Source organism: Pyxicephalus adspersus, chromosome 5 (genome assembly GCF_032062135.1).
Source record: "Pyxicephalus adspersus chromosome 5, UCB_Pads_2.0, whole genome shotgun sequence".
Classification (NCBI taxonomy): domain Eukaryota; kingdom Metazoa; phylum Chordata; class Amphibia; order Anura; family Pyxicephalidae; genus Pyxicephalus; species Pyxicephalus adspersus.
Genome location: NC_092862.1, coordinates 21,434,907 through 21,447,609, shown reverse-complemented (window position 1 = coordinate 21,447,609; position 12,703 = coordinate 21,434,907). Strand labels below are relative to the sequence as shown.

Here is a 12,703-nt window from a genome sequence, read left to right as displayed (position 1 = left end):
TTACATGAGACGTTTTGCATTATTCAGTCGGTAGTATATCCCCTCCAAGCATTCAGGGTTGCTTCTTTTAAAAGTCCCCTGACTGCAGTTTTTGTAATGTTCTGCACTGTCATTCTTTTTTGGTTTAGGTATTCCATTTAAGCCTCCTCCTGGTAGCTTTCTTCGTGTGTACAGATTACAGGGATGGACCCACATTTGCTGGAAGGGCCAATTAATCGTTTTTTTCAAACCTAAGTATACACTATGCACTTTTTTGGCAAGCACACTGAAAGATCCCAGCATTGGGCCTGATTTAATCAAGCTCTCCAAGGCTGGAGAGGATACACTTTTATCAGTAAAGCTGGGTGATCCAGCAAACCTGGAATGGATTTCTTCAATGTCATTTGCTAGCAAATGTTTTGAATTCTGAACCAAATCCATTCTAGGTTTGCTGGATCACCCAGATTCACTGATGAAAGAGTGTCCTCTCCAGCCTTGGAGAGATTTAATAAACCAGACTCATATCAACTTCTGTGAATGCCTATATTGCAGTGTATTTGTTATAGTGGACTTGGACAGCCAGTGTAAGACAAGTCAGCTATGACTGGTATAACACATAGGTAAGTATTTTCGGCTGCTGGTTTGCCAGTGCCAACATTGTCATCTATTATACAAAACACTGTGCAGATGTAAGGTGTCTGCCATCTTGGTAGCACTTATCCTGGAACAAGCAAGGAGCAAGCAAGATTAGGAAGTCAGAGTGATGCCCAAACTACCTGATTGCATCTTTTTTTTGACCCAGGAAGCCATTGGACCAGCATAATAGCTAAGAAGCAAGGCTTTTTTAAAAAGATTAGCAATGAAAATCTTCAAATTCTGTCAGAGGTTATGTTTGCAGTATATTTAAGTCCTTCTTAACTAGCAGTCACAATCAATTCTTGTATATTTCAGCTTTCTCCCCAGAAATATTTTAGGAAGAAACTGTAGGTGGGTGACAGCCCCTGTATTGTAACCCAACTTTTCAGTAACAACCCAAAAACAGCTGGGTGGTTACTGAAAAGTGCCGGGTGGTGCACCCAGCAAAAAGAGGCCGGGGAGAACACTACTTTTCCTGAGGACTTGTCAAGGCAACTATGTGTACATTATTGAGGTCTGACTGGCCCTTTCAAAATGGTCTGTTGCATTTTGAAAGACAATTCTGTTTTGGGTCTGTGGAAACTGAATATAACAAGAGCATGTGTGCAAGTGTATTAGGAGCATTTTGTGAGTGTTGCAAAAGCTGCTGTATGGAAAGAAACACTTGCCTGTTTGGTATATAAATTCATTTTCATCATAAGTTCCATTTTATGAACTTTTGTAGATCACATAACAAATTTTTATATAAGTTTTCCCTTTCCCCAATGTTTTAAGCTAAAACTCTCAGTCACAAGTTTTCCGTGTCAGTGCGTGTTTAGTAGCATGTTTATGTCTATAAGAAACACCCAGCATTCTCTAAAAATACCAGCAAACATGTCTGACCACTATTGGGATGACACACATTCAGATCTCACCCCAGGCTGTATTTATAATATTGTCAGAGGACAGAACTGTTTCAAAAGCCAATCAGAATCACGCTTTCTTTCTTTCCCCATTGGTTATTTCCATTTTATGGCTGAAGCTGGTTGACTAATATAAATATAAGTTCTGTAGCTGAAAATACACCCTTCATAAATGCTTTAAAACAGACAAACTCTAGCAGAACATGATCTCCACATTATAACCAGTTCAAACTTTTTTTAATTAAATTTTATATATTCAAATGAAGTGAACCTTTTTGATCAGCCTTTCTTGACCTTTTTAACATGGGGGAACCCTTGAAAGAATTTTCAGATCTCAAGGAACCCTTATTATAATTACTATATCCACAGCTTACAGCAGGGGTCTCATACTCAAATACACAGTGGGCCAAAATTAAAAACGTAGACAAAGTCGTGGGCCAAACTTGATACTGAAAAAGCGCCACTACTACAATTCTCAAGAAAACAGTCCAATGCAGGGCTTAATGTTATGAGTGGCTGAAACTCCCTTTTTACTGAAATACAATTCCCTGCGTCTTAAAAACAGTCCAATGCGGGGCCACGCATAGGCAGGGAGGCCGCTGGTCTATAGACACGTGTGTTGCCGCTACTAAAATTCCCAACATTACTTGTGTCTATAAAACAGTCCAATGCGGGGGCTACGCAAAGGGCGCTAGTCTATAGATGCGAGTGATTTGTAGTAGCGGTGCTAGTAGTAGTAGAATTGTAGTAGCCGCGCTATTTCAATGCATCAGGGCCAGCAGCAATTCACATTTAGGATTCCTTTGGGGACCAAAAAAATGGACGTTATGGACCAGATTTGGCCCGCAGGCCAGAGTTTGACACCCCTGGTTTACAGTATATTAGTGTGGTGATCAGTAGGAAGCAGGAAAATGTCACCCTTACAGAAAGCCAAAAATATCATTGGTGTCAATGTAATTGACATGAGAGGTCCAAACTGCTCACGGCTTAAGGAACCCCTAGCAAGGGCCCTTGTTGAGAAACACTGCAGTGCTCTCCCGGGCCCCTTTTAGCTGGGTGCACTTTTCAGCAACCATCTTGCTGTTTTTGGGTGGTTATCAAAGAGCTGGGTCAAAATACACAGGCCACCACCCGCTTACAATTTCTTCCCACTCAGCTTAAAAAATGTGTGGCTCCTTAATAGTCCACAGAGATATACTACACTGACTGTAGGGCAAAGGATGAAACAGTCAGGAGTTGCAGAATACAGGTAAGGATAGGGTACCTAGCCATTCTATTCCTTAATTTGCAGAATATTAACACTTTTGCTGGGGTGGGCATATTCTGTATAAAATTAAATTTCTATAAACTATATAAATTGATAATTACACATTTCTGGCTTTTAAAACCCTCACTACTTCCCATTTTCATATCCCCCCTCCTAATGTGTGATACTTCCCCCACTTCCTAGATTGTAAGCTCTTTGGGGCAGGGTCCTCTCCTCCTTCTGTGTCACTGTCTGTCAATTGAAACCCTTATTTATTGTACAGTGCTGCGTATTATGTTGGTGCTATATAAATCCCTTTTAATAAAAATAATTATACAGTAGGGTTTTCATACATATTTGTTTTTCATTAGATTTTTTTTTTGGTAATCTGACCAAAGGAATTCGTTTTTTATTTTTTATTTTAACAATTCACAAACAATGTCTGAAGAAAGGCCCTGCATCTCCTGAAGGCTTGCATTTTTATTTTGTAAAGTGAATACATATATATATGATTAATAATAATTGGGGGCAAAGATTTGTACTCTGGTATGGGACTTAGCACTGCCAGTTAGTGCTCAGATCTGTGCCATAGTCATTATATTTGTGATTTCTCTGAATCCCTTGAAGCAATAATCTGTATTTCTTGTAAATATTGGCTCATCCCATGCAGTGGGTTTCCATGTCAGCTGCAGTGACAGTTCCAATTATTGCTGGCCAGATGCTTTCACAAAGAATGCAGATCCCCTGTGTTGTGTAAAGCTACATGAGCACAATCACCTGAGTAGGAAAATCATTCTAAACGATTCCTTGAATAGGAACTCTTAGTCTCTGAAGAATTAATTGCATGAGACAGTTCAATGTTACTGCATTCCTAGAGGATCTGCCTGATGCATCATCAGTGACAACCAATGTGGCTACACTGCATAGATCCAATATTTCCCACAGAAAACTGATTTTGTGTGCAGAGATCTGATCGGTAACCGTCAGTTATATAAGTACTTTTTACCAGTCTTTATGAATCGGCAATTATTTTGATCTCTGAATGTCCAAGCCACTATTGATCAGTATGAGTTTGAATTACAATGCAAATAAATATTAATGTTACATGAGCATACTTTCTAATATAGAATCTTTTTCTTACTGGAGCGTCATGTCTAGATGCCACCAACCACCTTCCTTTTGTTTCCTGATGGCTCTTGCAGAACGTAAGGCTAGGTACACACGTCAGATGATTCTCGTCCAATAATCGCCTCAGGGCTGGTATCGGACAAGAATCCAACGTGTTTACAGCGCTTGTCCGACATTGTTCATGGACAATGAAGGACAAATAATCGTAATACAAGTGAAGTGGAGAGTGTGCAACGGGGTGCCACTCTGTCGTTCTCCCCCTCCCCTCCCCATAGAGCAGAATAGCGTTGATAGTGATCTTTTCCAACAACAATTATTAAACGTGTATATGCAGCCCTAGTAGCTATAAAGTCAGGAAAAATCAAGCTCTATAAAGTAAAATTAAATTAGAGAGTTATACAGGTGAATAAAAGTGACAACATTTTTAAGTGCTATTTGAACTTAGGCAAGGATTTTAAATGTGTAAAATGAAGATACGGTATTGAAAAATTGGAACTATCATGTGTCCATAAACTGTAAATTTAAAAAGAGAATAGCCAGGTCTGAGAATAAAAAAAAATGTGTACTATGTCCCCGAATATACTACACCTGTACTATACCTTAATAGTTGTAAAAAAGGTCCCTGGAATTGTACCTTTGGTGATATCTTAACTGTTCTGCTCACTGTTCTCCTTGCTGGAGGTTTTAACATTAAGAACAAAAGCCCCCGCCTGTACAAAGATAGCCACTGACACACCGAGACATGCAGAATAAGGCATGGTAAGTCAGTAATGGGGAAAGACCCGCACCAAAAAGATCTCTGGCAATACTGGTGGCCAGTCTTTTGGCTTTTGCATATCTTAATCAATCAAATCACTTTTGTTGTTTCTTATTAGGGAGAATGGGGGGAAACCAGCAGGGCTCTCACCACTCCTCCTCCTCTCTCCATACAACAGAACAATGGTATCTGTTTACAGCAACAGAAGCACGAATGTATACTGTACAATTACCTTTATGGTCAAATGAAAGGGATCTTATGGGGCAGAGCCCTTCTTAAAGAGGACCTCCTATATCTTCCCTGGGCCATGTACAGGAGTTCAGACCTGTAATTTTTTTATTTGACTTTCACATCTTTAATTGCTCAATGTGTCTTATCTTCATGGCCGTATTTTGTGTACAAATTGGTAGAGTAACTTTCTAACTTTATACTATATTTTAGGTTGGAGTTTTTTTCCATCCTTTTATTACTTAAGATATGAAAAATAGTTTTTATTTGCCTGACCTATTTTGCCCTACATTCCTGTAGCTACACATCGGTACAGTTTGTATAGAACTCATTATTATTAATAAACAGTATGTATATAGTGCCAATAGGAGTTGCAAATGACAGATACAAACAGTGACACAGGAGGAGGAAAGAACCCTGCCCCGAAGAGCTTACAATCTAAGAGGTGGGGAGGCAGCATACAATAGGAGGGGGGACTCCTCCCATTCAGACTTCAGTCTGGGAAGCTTCTGCAGACTTGTCAGCTCCCCCATCCCCACTTTTTCTTTCTGGGATTAAAACTAAATTGAACTATTGGCTACATGTTATACAAATAGGTTTAGTAGGCATTTTGTAGTGTAACTTCAATTTTGTTTAGGAACCCCCCCTTTTATTTACACACTATTCTGAAAACTCCAAAGCAAAAACAAATCAAGTGTTTGGTGCAGATGTATAAACTCAAACTCATACAATCACAGAGATAAGCACAAGTCTTAGCATGTTCTATAGATTGCTTTTCTAGAAGCACAGAATATAACTGGGTATTAAAATTTAAAAGGAATTTAAAGTGATTCAGAGAAGATCTAATTGCCTCACTGAATCGGAATGGAATTTAAATTAAATGCCATGGTTTTTAGGGGGGCTTCAGTAGTAAATCAGTACTTTTTTAATTTTGCAACTGTGTAAAAGATTATCTCATATCTGAGAGCCAACAGCTAATATCACATCACTATTCGGCCTGCTCCTACTTTCTGCTAATTTAAAAGAGCACTCAAAACCCATCTTCAAACTTTGCCTACCCGTCTTTTTCCGTCTCCTAAAACACTTACTACTTACAGACCATTCCATATCCCCCCTCCTATTGTGTGATACTTCCCCCACCCGCTAGATTGTAAGCTCCTCGGGGCAGGGTCCTCTCCCCCTCCTGTGTCACTGTCTGTATATGTCTGTCATTTGCAACGCCCGTACAGCGCTGCGTAATATGTTGCCGTTATATAAATACTGTTTAATAATATTAATAATAATAATAATAATAATTCCCTTGTCTTGCTTTACTGACAGCAATTTAGCAATGTTGAACGATTCCTCACATGAGCATGCAGCTTTATGGAAATATTCATGTGCAAGGTAAACTCTGCACATATACAGTACATACCATTAGCACATAATGCAAAGTACTTTGTAACATTTACATTCCTGATGTAAATGTGTTGCATGGGAAAATCAAGTTTCTCAGTTTATTTTAGTGCATTCCACTCTGGAAACACAAATACTTTTTTATGTGTCGTGTTTTTTCCAATGTTTTTTTTTTCCTGGAATTAGAGAGGACAAAGGACTAGTCGCCAGTATTGCCTGTGGGCTTCCTGCAAGATGATCTTTTCTCTATTGCTGATTTTTCATGTGTTGCTTGACACTGTTTTTTTCGTGAAGGTGGCCATCTTGGCAGAGGATTAGGAAATTGTTTTTTTTGTCCATCTCATGCTTGGTGGGGCATTGATCAAAAAAAATCAGTGAGAGAATATGAGAAAACACAGATCCACAGAAATAGTGCTGCGCATTATATTGACGCTAGATAAATACTCAGTGTTGAACACAGAATTTTTTTTTAAGCTGGGTGGGCAGAAATTGTAGGTGGATGGCAGCGCCTGTATTGTGACCCAACTTTTCAGTAACCACCCTAAAACAGCCTGGTGGTTACTGAAAAATGCCAGGTGGTGCACCCAGCTAAAAGGGACTGGGGAGAATACAGAGACTATTTATTAATAATATTAATAATAATAATAATAATAATAATATTAACTTATAAAGTAGAATCTGGGAGATCCTTATATTCAGGGCTGGATTTGTACTTTTCCTCCCCTAGGCCAGCTACCTTATGTCTCCCCCCCCCCCCCCCCCCCCCCTTGAAAGAAGTCTCTTATGTTCAGACTGCAGAAAAAGAGAGATAAAGAGCTCACTTATCTGTGATCATCTGGTGACATCTGAACAGAAGCTTCCTGTGTCACAGATCTTCCATCTGTACCAGGCTGGCAGGTATAGCAGCTCCCAGGTGACAGTGATTGAGCACTATATACTTAGATTGTAAGCTCTTCTGGGTAGGGTCCTCTCCTCCTATTGTGTCACTGTACCTGTCTGTCATTTGCAAACCCTATTTAATGTACAGCGCTGCACAATATGTTGGCACTTTATGAATACTGTTTAATATTATTACTATACCTGCTAGAACAGTGCATTCATAAAGTATGAGTGTGTCCTCTGGTATAGCTTCCTCTCCAGGAAAAACTGCGAAGAGCATAGCGGTAACATCACAAATCCCGGTTAAGATTTGGGGAGATTGGTAGCGGTTCCATAAATGATCTCACAATGTAGATACAACCATGAGGTAGTAGGCACAATCACATCATAATTAAACCTTTCATGGTACTGTTTAGGCATAATTAAAACAGCAAAATCTTCACTTTAAATTAAGCTCATAAGCTATCTGACTACAGAATACAAATGCAGCAATCTTATTTTACAGCTACCCTTTAAATGATGTTATGGTTTCTGGAGTCAGATCATTTGGAAAATTTGCATTTATGATGTATTGGGCCTGATTTAATAAAGCTCCCCAAGGCTGGAGAGGATACACTTTTTAATCAGTGAAGCTGGGTGATCCAGCATACCTGCAATGGATCTGGTCTGTCCAGGATTCAGAACATTTTCTAGCAAATAGCAAATGACTTTGAATTACCAGGTTTGCTGGATCACCCAGCTTTACTGATGAAAGTGTATCCTCTCCAGCCTTGGAGGGCTTTCATAAGTCAGCCCTATTGGGTGTATTATTGTACAAAATAATAATGTATAACAGGCTGCAGCCTCCTATAACCGGACTGAGTTCATCCAGGTTTACTGTTTGTTGTAACAGACAAGCCATACTTGTTCTTAGAGTATTTGTGATATGTTGAGACATTTTTATCTTTTACCTGTGAGAAAGGGAACAGTCAATATCCTGTATAAATGTCTTGGGTTACTGTTGCCTCAGCTGATTTCGAATTGGCTGTTTTTATTAGTTAGCAATCACTGCAATCACCATGATCGTTGATCTTACTATTTGCTGTGAATATTAAACTTTGGACGAAATTCGAACCTGGGATCCAACGCTGCAAAGGCCGGAGTGCTAACCTCTGAGCCACCTGTCTTGGAGAGCTTTAACATATCAAGCCCTTAGGACACTCAGGTGTCTTTGTATAATGTCTAGAGATTTGATAGAATGTTCCTTTTTGTACAAATCAATTTAGTATAGTGAAGTTGTCATGCAGGGCTCTAGGAGTAGGATGGTTTACATAGGAGGTTACTCATACACTGGACACGTCATGTGTCATTTGTATAGTCATGGAAAGAGCAGGATCTGAATTCCTATGTGACTCAGCAAATTATTTACTGCTGTTGGAGAATTTGAAACCTCTATAAAGGAATAAATCTTAGTAATCCACTCTGGCTGTCTAGGCCGATGTTCTGATCATAGCCTCCCCCATACACATCTATCTATGTGCATAGTCACCAGTGTGATGGGTGCACATGATCATCAGCTGATGCCTACAGCTGCCAACACCAACATCTCTTCTTCTTTGTTTAATGATTAAAATACTTTTTTCTTCTTTAATTAGTCTGCTTGGTATGTAAGCAGCATTTTTTTTTACCTATGGAGAACTGCATAGTAGAAAATCACTAACCCTCTGCCTGGGATGCTAAAATATCAAGATAATCTGTAGTTGTACAACTTCTGCATCACTAGTAAACATGTGATGGTATATGGACAGCCTTACTAAAGTGAACATTAAAAATGTGACCAGGCAGGTCCTTTATTTCAGGAGGGACAGGTGCTGTCCCTTCTGCAATAAAATACACTTACCTGTCTGATTAAATTTTTTAAAATAAACTCACCTGTCCTTGCTCTTTGCCGCCTTTTTCACCTGGACCTTTTCCGGGTTCTGGATCTATGCCCACATTGATTGACCAGACCAGAATGATGTAACTCACGCGCATGTGAACAAAAGTTCATCCATTCTGGCAGCCACGAGTGTTGGTGGGATACCCGGCATCATACACTGAAGAAGACACAAAAGGCCCCATTTATAAAACAGGGAATCTGACATTCCCTGGAGGGAATTAATTACTGCTGTTAACACACATTTATCTTTCATGGTTTAGTTCTACTTTAGGATGTCTGTACACCTTAAAAACTATTTTGTACTGTCTTATTGTACAATCTCCTTTAAATGTATTAACAACATGTATTGTGAGGTTTTAGCAAATTTTAATGTCATGGAAGCTGGCGTTACTAAACTCATGCTAGTATGATGGCTGCCATTCTGGTGCTTTGACTTCAGTGTTGTCACTGACCTGGAACATGTATCAAAATAAGCCAGTCTGATCCTCATTTGTAGCATGCTTGTTCTGGGGCTGTGAATGAAACATAAAAGGTTTCAAACCTAAGAGGTTTGCAATGACAGCCACCATACTTCTCTTATTACAGTCACTTTTATGTAATGCTTTGTTTAGGCAGGCCCATTGTTTCTAAATGTCAACTGGCTTTTTTTTATTCAGCTTTACAGCTCTCATTCAAGCAGCATATAGGCTGTGGACAATGGTGCTGCACTACTATTACAAGTTCACAATGGAGAAGCAGCCAGGAAGTTGCAAATCAATGGATTGTTTTCACCTTTAGTCTTTCTTCAAAGCCTCTTTGAATGTAAAAACCTCTTGATGTATGGAATAAAGTAAAGTTTACTTGTCTTGGTATGTCATGCAGGTATACTTGTGCTTTCCTGATTGTAATGTAATGGAACAATTATTATTATTACTATTATTAATAATAATATTAATAAACAGGATTTATATAGCGCCAACATATTACACAGTGCTCTACATTAAATTGGGGTTGCAAATGACAGATAAAGATAGTGACACAGAAGGAGAGGACCCTGCCCAGAAGAGCTTACAATCTAGGAGGAATTTTTACAAATGCCCATCATGGTGTTTTTACTGAGTTTTGTGATGCCTAGCCTTCCTGCCTAGGAAGTTCATGCATGTGTGAATGTGGTCAGCTAAATGACAACAATCCTTACCAGTTACAATAACTGAGATTTAACTTGGAGGTACATATTGGTAGGTTGAGGACTCCAGCAGAAATGTCTCTGCACCTGAGTTTTCACCTCAGCCTACCTGCTAATTGCAAGGTAGCTTTGCTCTCTATGATAAAAGTTTGGTTTATTCTATGTTATATTTGGCCAGCAGTCAGTGGAGTTTGGCATTATGAAGCAGTTCTGGTAACTATGAGGATAAGAAGGTTGGGGACCAAAAAAGATGTAGAAAGTCAGTGGGTAGTTAATTTTCCATTTGTCTTTGTATACCTGAAGCTGTCTACTGAAACTGACTAGTAACTTCAACAATCAGTCATTTCTTGGTGGATTTGTAACTTTTTTTCTTGTCTTTTACATATACTAATATTTAGTCTTTTTTTTCCCTAAAGGGCCCTGGAATTTCATCCATTCTTTATCAAGGCTTTGTTAAGAAGAGCAATGGCATATGAATCTCTGGAGCGGTACAGACAGGCCTATGTGGACTATAAGGTGGCACTTCAGATAGACAGCAGGGCACAGCTGGCCAACGACAGTATCAACAGGTAAGATTTTCCTGCCTACTGAAATTCTGCTGACCAGTTTGTAAAACAATTTACTAAGTTTATTTACATTTTTATACCTTTGTATGTTTTTTTTTTTTTTAAATGTCATATAATAATAATTTTATATTTTAAACTTAAAGTTTTTGGAACAAAACATTCATCAGAGCCAACTACAAACAACTCCAGTTCTGCTGTGTAACGCTGTGTAGTTTGGAGCTGAAACAAAAAGCCACCAGGAACCAGGAAGGTTGCTTTTGAATTTTCGAGTCCTTTTTTTTCCAGTTGAGCTCCACTTTATTTAAGAGCACATTTGCAGCAATGAAAGATCAGGTTCTTACCACTACTAGGCAAGATTGTGCTCAGACCAAATCTTTCTCATACCACATATCACAATGGATCATCTCATCTGTCCAATTCTAGAGGGTACCATTATGCAGCTAAAGTTATGTACACATGTGGGATACCTGTCGCCTGAGATGAGATATGGTCATGCTCATCTCTGGCAAAAATTGTCTGTCCCCCAATGTCGTTTATCAATCTGTATGGATTAAGAACTGATCAGGAACAAATGCTGTCCATTCCTATGCAGGAGGGCACAGCAGATTGCTGTTCATTTGTTCCTCTCTTTCCATAGACCAAAACAGCGATGAATGTACAGTCCTCATTCGCTCTTCTTTCACTGGGAAAAATCAAAAAAGATTTTTGCCAATGACAATCACCTGACATCTGTATGGGGCTTAAGTTCTTTAGGGCTTTTTTCTTTTTTTTAAATACTGTTGGTCTGCACAAGAATTGCAGGAAGATGTTTGCCATGCTAGGAAGGCTATTTGCAGGTCATGGACATTATACAGTTTAAACATATTACATTCAATGTTGTCCAAACAGGATTACAAAAACATTGATTGATCTGGATGGGCCCAGCTGGAGAGAGAAACTTCCACCAATCCCCTCAGTGCCTATATCTACCCAGATTCACCTGCAGGAGAAAACCGCAGCCACTGCAAAGACTTCAAACAACACCAGGCCAGAAAGAGACTCTGGTATGTGATATTTTGCTAACTGTATTGGCTGTTACATTTACATTTTCAGGTTGGATAATTCCATGAAAGCTCATTTGCTAATAATTAGTGAGAGACTAAAGCTAAACAAATATTTTACCAAAAAAGCTTTGCACAGTTATAGCATTAATTCCCAACAGGCTAATCCTATAATTCAGAATTACAAATTAAAAAATGCCTTCCAATTTGCAGTGACTTCCTTGAGAGTCATCTGTGCTTTACATTGCAGAATTGCTGAGTCTTCTGTGAGTCAGAACAAAATTTCTGATATCATGAGCTGGCAGCCGCTCTGCTATTTTGAAGAACTGATGACATGAATAATTTGAATGAACATGTAGATTTGATCAATTGCAGCAGTCAAGTAAAAACATTTTCATATTTTATTGGTGAAGCTTTAGTGAGGTTTGTAAGCTGCGTTTTCTATAAATGTTAAAAATTCTCTGGGTACATCTATTATTGAACAAATGATCTGAAAACTCCAGAGCTTCCAATATTTTATATTCAAAAATCAGCTTCTGTTTAGCAAACTTCACTAAAACCCCTCTACATTGGTCAGTCCACCATAGTTTCAGCTAAGTTCCCCCTGTTCAGTTGTTCAATACCAGGACTGATTTGCCAATATAGGGACAACTGATCTCTGTGCTGAATGATTGCATTAAAAATGTTAAAATATTGCCATTACAGTAGTTTATTTCACTGACATCCTAATACAAGGAAACCTGTGCATGCTGTTGCATGTACAGCAATCCACACATTGCAAAAAATATTAACATGTGATCTTTGTAAACGGTCATGGAAATCTATTTGTTTAATCCAGGCAAAGATTGTTTCTAGCATAAGTTT

The 12,703-nt window shown here is 38.8% G+C and overlaps 1 protein-coding gene across 3 annotated transcripts in view; it reads left to right on the top strand.

Moving 5' to 3' along the window:
• Positions 1-12,703, top strand: part of SPAG1 (sperm associated antigen 1) — a 51,198-nt gene that overhangs the window by 23,415 nt on the left and 15,080 nt on the right. For all 3 annotated transcript variants that reach the window (XM_072410837.1, XM_072410836.1, XM_072410838.1), the window contains 2 exons: positions 10,650-10,802; positions 11,688-11,842. In XM_072410837.1, the coding sequence (XP_072266938.1) occupies positions 10,650-10,802; positions 11,688-11,842 (308 nt within the window). The remainder of the gene's footprint in view (positions 1-10,649; positions 10,803-11,687; positions 11,843-12,703) is intronic.